The 6,817-nt window shown below is 38.1% G+C and overlaps 1 protein-coding gene across 1 annotated transcript; it reads right to left on the bottom strand.

Annotated features, from left to right (window-relative positions):
* Nucleotides 1-32: 32 nt before the first annotated feature.
* On the bottom strand, nt 33-6,441 carry kcnk18 (potassium channel, subfamily K, member 18). Its single transcript, XM_014002873.1, has 3 exons — nt 6,189-6,441; nt 5,661-5,801; nt 33-1,949 (listed from the first exon to the last, which is right to left on the bottom strand). The coding sequence occupies exons 1-3, from the start codon at nt 6,415-6,417 to the stop codon at nt 1,126-1,128; spliced, it is 1,194 nt and encodes a 397-aa protein (XP_013858327.1). The 5' UTR covers nt 6,418-6,441; the 3' UTR covers nt 33-1,125.
* Between the last annotated feature and the right edge of the window lie 376 nt (nt 6,442-6,817).

The raw sequence follows: 6,817 nt of genomic DNA, 5'->3' as shown, positions 1-6,817 counted from the left end.
AAACGGCTCCCCATACATTGGCATGCATTGGTATAAAATAAAAATACCATATTTATTTGTTTATTTATTTCATTTTGAATGAAACAGCTCTCCATATTTCATATCTATGTTGCTGTAATTTTATGTATATTTGACACACGTACAGTAAGTCTTGTTTTCATCACACAACTGTGTGATAAACACACTGTGAAATAATACTCTGCCAGGTAGCTGCTRTGATTAGTCAGTACATGTAATATTAGAGAATATACCTGCTTTTACATCTGTAACAGATTATCACTGTTTCAGATAAACGTATTTTACAAAGGGAATGTAAACAACCTGTTGTTAACTCGGAATGCATTCGGTACATGCATCAGCTGTTTTTGTTCCATTGCAGAAACATAGAGGGCGTGCAGCGCGTGGTAGTCTTTTCTGTTTAGCTTAAAATATTCCCATGCTTTTTACAGTTTCTGTCGTTTTCTGAACGCTTCATTTTGGGACTCTTCGTCTCCTTCTGCAGCTAAATATAGCACTTAGTATTCATGCTTCAACAGCAGCACCAACTGTAGCGGAAGCGCTAACATTCTGGTCAGACAAAAGTGCACTGATTACAACATTATATTTTCTATTTTATGAAGCTTCGAGGCAGATAATTTGCCTCTTGGATTTTTAGTAATCGAATTACTCTTATTATTCAAGGAAAAGTTTCAGCCCTCGTCTGTTTGAGTTTCCTTCTTCTTCTCTTCAGAGCACACATCCACCTCTTTGTTCTCTCTTCCACCTGCCTCCTACTCTCATTATAGGTCAAAATGTTGTCCGCAAACACCACAGCCCATCCTGTGTGATTTCATCTGGATTTATTTTTTACTGTAAATATATGAATTGTAATATGACTAATTGAACTGAATTGAATTAGACCACATAAAACTGGGCTTCAACTGAACTGGTTTACGTTTTTCTGTGTAGCGCGGCACGCTGAGAGGATTTTAGCTGTGAAATAGTGCTCTACTGGGCAAAAGATTCTCTCAGAAAATTATTATTATACTCTTGCTTTTACCTCCTGAATTTAAAGRTTACATTTAATCAGTCTTCTACAGGTTTCTGTTCCGACTCTTCACGTGATGCAGAAAATTATAAAACCACCTAATTGTTCTTTTCTGTATCAAACTTCTCAGCATTTCCTCTGCTTATAAAYTGGATGCACTTACGGTAAACGCTTACAATTCTTGTTTGGCTGAGCTTGAAAGCCATGGACATGATGGCCATGCCAATAATAATAAAAAGGGAAATAAGCATAAAGTATTCTCGATGTTTGGGTATAATGTCGCCAAACCCAATGGTAGTCAGTGTGATGAAGCAAAAGTAGTATGAATCAAATCCAAGGAAACTCTTTTCCCACATTGTCAAGACATTTGCACCTAAGCAAATGTATAAAGTTACAACAAAAAGAATCAGTAGAAAGGGAACATCCAACGTTTCCATTCCATCACCTAATCCTGAAAAGTCCCATATGGGAAATTTATATGGACGTTCTAGTTCTGGACAGGAGATGGACCGGAGCAGTGGGCTTTTCCTCACTAAATCTTCCCTTGCAATAATCTTTTCAAATATGCCTTTGTTCTTTTGAAGACGGATGGACTTGTTTCGAACGTCAGCCTGGCTGTGCATCACTTGCCGGATGTCGAGGGGTTTACAGATGACGATGTCCTGGCCCAAAGCAAATCCGTCGCCCTCCAGGTTCTGGAAGTCTGAATCCGCCTCTCTCTTCCAAGACTTCCGTGGTGGCCAGGTGTAGGAGCGGAAAGCTTTACAGAGTTTGTGGAATTTGCTGTAGGCCCTGGACATCACCAAAGCAAGAAAATCCCCCACATCAAGAATGACAAGAAGCATGAGAGGAATCCCCACCGAGGCGTAGATGACACAGACCACCTTACCAGTCAGAGTAACTGGATAGATCTCTCCATACCCTGAAACAACGGAGAGACAAGACACATTAAGACACTGAAAAAGATGTAACTAATAGTCCTGAAACTGGTACTGTATATGTCTAACTACACATCTATAATATGATGTTGGTGATGGTGTTAGGTGTCAATATGTACATGCAAAATAGYTTTAATGCATGCATAATGGCAGAGGTCAAAGTTAGGGGTTGGGATTTAGGGGGTCGACTGGAACAAGACCGCTATCTATTGGTCAACTCATGTCATCACAAGAGTAGACCTAATGGCTGAAAGTGGACTACAGAGTGCATACCAAAAGTCCCAAATTCGCACCAAGTGGCTGTACAAGCCACTGTGTCGACAATATGACATGCAATATGAAATGCACAAAACAAGCCATAAGGTATACAAGTCGGCAATACCCCTCACTTTTTACAGTGGTCTTGAGCAATAATTCCCCTCTTGGTGACCCGTGTCTAAGCAAACCTCCCAAAACCACAGAGATGTTTAAGAAGGCCCAGCAGCAACTCCACTTTCTGAGATGGAACAACTTGGAGACTAAGCTGTTGGTATCCTTCTATCGCTCCACCATAGGAAGCATGCTAAAACATCACTGTGTGGTATGCTGGCTCCACCACTGCTGACAAGAAGAGGCTGCAGGAAGTAACTGGTTGTCCTCTCTGCTCCTTCGCTGCCAGCAGCCACTGGGTAAAGGGGATCTGCAAAGACCTTCATCCTGGTCACCACCTGCCCATCCTGCTGCCGTCTATCAGAAGGTACAGGAGCATTTAGAGCTGCACCAACAGACTCGAAAACAATTTTTTCCCATGGGCCAACCTGACCCTGAACACAGCCAAACATCCTAAGCATAATAATGACTGTATTATGGGATTTGTCACAAAATCTTGGTATATCCTACCTCTTAAGTATTTATACTGTATATGATGCTGTCWGTTCAATTTCATTGTACAGACTTGTGCAATGACAATAAAGACTATTCTATTCTATTGTGGGTCTTGGCTTTGAATCCTGAATGTTCCCCCATTGCCCTTAAACCATTTCTGTGCAGTTTTTGCTGTATACTTTGTGTGATTGTCTTGCTTGAAAATAAATCTACAAAGCAATATTTTTTGCAGACAGCATTACTCTACTGTATCTCCATAATTTTCTTGATGTTTCTTGATGATACATAGGTGACTGTCCTCATTCAACTCAGAGAAAACATAATTGAAAAAATTAAGTCGGGTGGACAAGCTTTCAGCAGGTGATATGAGACTGTTGTCCCAGTTCTTCACCAATGTAAGGGGCAAACATTACATAATTTCATTTGATTGGCCTTATTTTACTTTTGCATTACAGAAGGTATTTTGATATTTTTATGTCAAAAAGACAAATTTATAGCAACCATGATTGAATATTACTAGCAAAATAAATAAATAAATTTTAAAAAAGATAAAACATCCAAAGGGTAAATATTTATTATAGGCACTGTAGCTCAAGATACCTTTGAACCTTTACATATTTTGTTAATTTAAAAGTTGTGGGAAAACAACTAAATGAAAATGTAAATGGATATATAGAAAGGATCAATAAACTGTTAATATTTTAGCTTTAGAGAGATAAATGACTCCAATTGAAAGGACCGCTTCAGTGATGACCACTGAATCTTTCAGAAGCTTTTTGCAGAGATGTAAAACATTCTTCTATGAAAATACTTTGTTCTATGAGGARTAAAGGCTTCCTGTTGCCATTAGCCATTAGCTGACATCCTTTCAGCACTTATCAAGAATCTTAATGCAACAGACTTAACATCTTTACTAGGTTATTACACATAGAATCGCAAGAAGAAAAAAAATCTTCAAAGAAATGTAGTTTTGGATCAAGATGCAGGAAAAATACTACAGCTCTCAAAAACATTAAAACAACAACAACAAATTGAATTTAAACCAACTTGCCTGCAAAGTGTCAAGCCTAAAGACTCATGAACTTCACACTTACAATAAAATGTTCAACTGTTACAAATATGAATAAAAACTAAATGCTCTGACAAAAACAACTCCTTTAAGAGTGCTATCGAAGTTTCTTATTTTATTCATTTTGCACAGCTTAATGATTCAATTTAGCTTCCACCCTCTGTTAGAAAATGACTAGAGAAAAAAGTTCAAACAGGTTCTGGATTACTGAATATGACACTACTGGAGAATTTCTAGACTCTTGTTTTTGTTTACATAAACCGTCTCCCACTTTTCTTTCCCACATATTTACTTCCAGAATGTTTTAAACACCATATTAGACAACTAGTTTCTATATTAGACAACATTCAAGGCCTTTCAGATATTCAGAAAAGRCTAAAAATAAGGCAAATAATTAAAAAGAATGTTAAAAGTACATATTTAAAGAATATATATTTTCAGAAGTTTAATTTGTTTTGCCCTGCAGCTCGGCTTGTCCTTGGAGAACCGAGAACGTGACATGATGCTGCCATGTTCAAAACACCACACAATTTCTTACATTTCTTCAAAATCGGGTGTGAATCAGTGCAGTGTGTTTTTGCTTCACATTTTGACACCACATCCTGACTTTGCCAGAATTTGGTGTTATTGATGATTTCCTAAATGCCAATGAAACGTGAACGTCCAAACTAAATGAACAGAGAGGAGTCAGCTTGTATGGCTGTACTTATTATGCTTCCTGTCAGTTCAACTTCTTCTGACCATTAAGTCCATTAGAGAAAGAACCGCGTACCAGTTCCTGCTTCGGCTATTAGCCTCATAACTCCTTCGCTGCTGTTATATACAGCTAAATGTGTGTGGTATTGATTCCATCACATAAACAGTCATCAGAGATCCTGATGTCTCCAAATCAAACAAAGCAGCCGCTCACATTCCGAATCTTCTGCTCTCTGGTGTCATGATCTTCTGTTGGTTTGTTAGGGGTGTGGTGCAGTTTTGCAGTTGTGAAAATTCATTACGAGAAAGTCTCAAAAAATGAATGTAAAATTTTTTTTTCAGTAAATCTCAGCTAAACGGGTACAAAATGGCTTAAGTCAGGACAACTCGACATAAAAAAGTCATTATTGTTGCAGAAATGGATACAGAACGGCACCTTGGTCAATGAACTGTTAATCTTTCATTTAAATAATTCAGCAGCAAGCCCCCCCCCCCATTCAAATCATTTGTGTGTACACATGTTTATCAGAGGTATATAAAGTACTTAAAAGAAATAACTAAGTAAAAGTAAAAATGACTTCTAAAAGTCACTGATAAAAAAGTGACTTAGTAAAAAGTAAAGTAAATGTCGTAAAATTGCTCACAATAATCGGGAAAGTAAAAGTACTTTTACACACACTAAGAAATGAAGTGTTGAATTTACTGAACCAAACTGGTTCCACCAAACCAATTGAGTAAACAGTTTCACATTTACTCAACTCAGTTTAGTGGAACCAGTTGACATAACTTGTTTAAATAAATTAAACACTTCATTTTTTTAAAGTGCAGAAACAACTCACTTCATGATGAGCTCTGGTCATATTTAAATTTGTGCCATGTAATGAGGTGTTAAATTTTCAAGTAAAGTAGCATCATTTTCATGTTTTGAATGTAACAAAATAAAAGTTGAAGTTATGATTAAAACTACTTTGTGAAATTACAGATCCTGAAAAAAATGCACAAGTACTGTAACGAAGTAACAGTACTTCCTAGTTATAATGAACCTGGTGTTTATACGTTGACTTACCAACTGTGGTGAAAACTGTGCAGCAGAAGAACAAGGATTCAGCAAAGGTCCATCTGCTGGGACTCTGGAGCCACACTAAGGAGAAATTTTCCATCCTTCCCTTCACATTTTCCACTATTGTTGTTGTGTTGCAGCCAGTATCTTCAAGTATACAAAAAAACAAAATAAAATAAAAGCTGAGAATTACTTTTCTTTTGAGCACAGAGGTTATTTTCCAGATTCTCAATAAATTTTTGATAATATGAGCTGATGGGACATTCATGTTTTCTATTGAAGAACATAAAGTTGTGCTGTTAGAGAACATCTGCCCATTTACTGCTGAGAGATTCAGCCTCTCTTAAATTGTCATTTTACACTCTGTTTTCTGATTGATTAGTTGTTAAATGCTGTAAGTAACTTTGCTCATAATTTTGCACAGCAAAAGTGAAATTTTATAAAATTGGGTCAAATTAGATTACCAACAAAAACACTTTTTTTCTTCATTCTCTCACACAGAAGCTGCAGAATCAGCTGATTGCTGGGACTTACTGGTGTCCCTCTGGACCTCCTCGACCACCCTCTCCAGGAAAGTGTTGTATTCTTCTTCATGGCTGGATGCGCTGCGTCCTTCAATCAGCTGGAAGATGAGCGCGCCCAGCGTGGCGTACAGGACCAGGGTGCCGCACAGCGTCAGGTGAGGAAAGACTTTCCAGAAAGTTGCCGCACAAGTTTTAGACGTTTTTTCAACACCTCGCCTTCCCTTCGCTAACGTGGTCATSTTGACGCTCCTCTCCCGCGGCGGCAGCTTCTGCTTCCAGCTCGGTGCGTCTGTGGAGAGCTGCCGCGCGCCGCGGGAGCGCGCACAGCGCAAACGCAAACCACACAAAGACTTGTGAGAGAGGACTCAGCTAAAACTTCGTTTGTAAAGGTTATTACTACTGCATCAATTAGTTAGGACTATAACTGATACTGAGAAGTTTCAGAAATATTTTATTTATTTATTTATTTTTTGCTCTGTGGTCCTAATCCTCTTTTGTAAAACAATTGGGGTTGGGTTTCAAGTTCTCACAACATCTATCATGAAATTTCACATCAGCGTTTTCTAATTGTTGATGATCAACCATGTGATGGATACATAATTGACAGGCTAGTTTTATGTGACCTGGCTCTCTGAGGAC

Source organism: Austrofundulus limnaeus, unplaced genomic scaffold (assembly GCF_001266775.1).
Source record: "Austrofundulus limnaeus strain Quisiro unplaced genomic scaffold, Austrofundulus_limnaeus-1.0 Scaffold0, whole genome shotgun sequence".
NCBI classification, from domain to species: domain Eukaryota; kingdom Metazoa; phylum Chordata; class Actinopteri; order Cyprinodontiformes; family Rivulidae; genus Austrofundulus; species Austrofundulus limnaeus.
The sequence above is the reverse complement of the archived record's forward strand: the minus strand, read 5'-3'. Positions and strand labels throughout refer to the sequence as shown.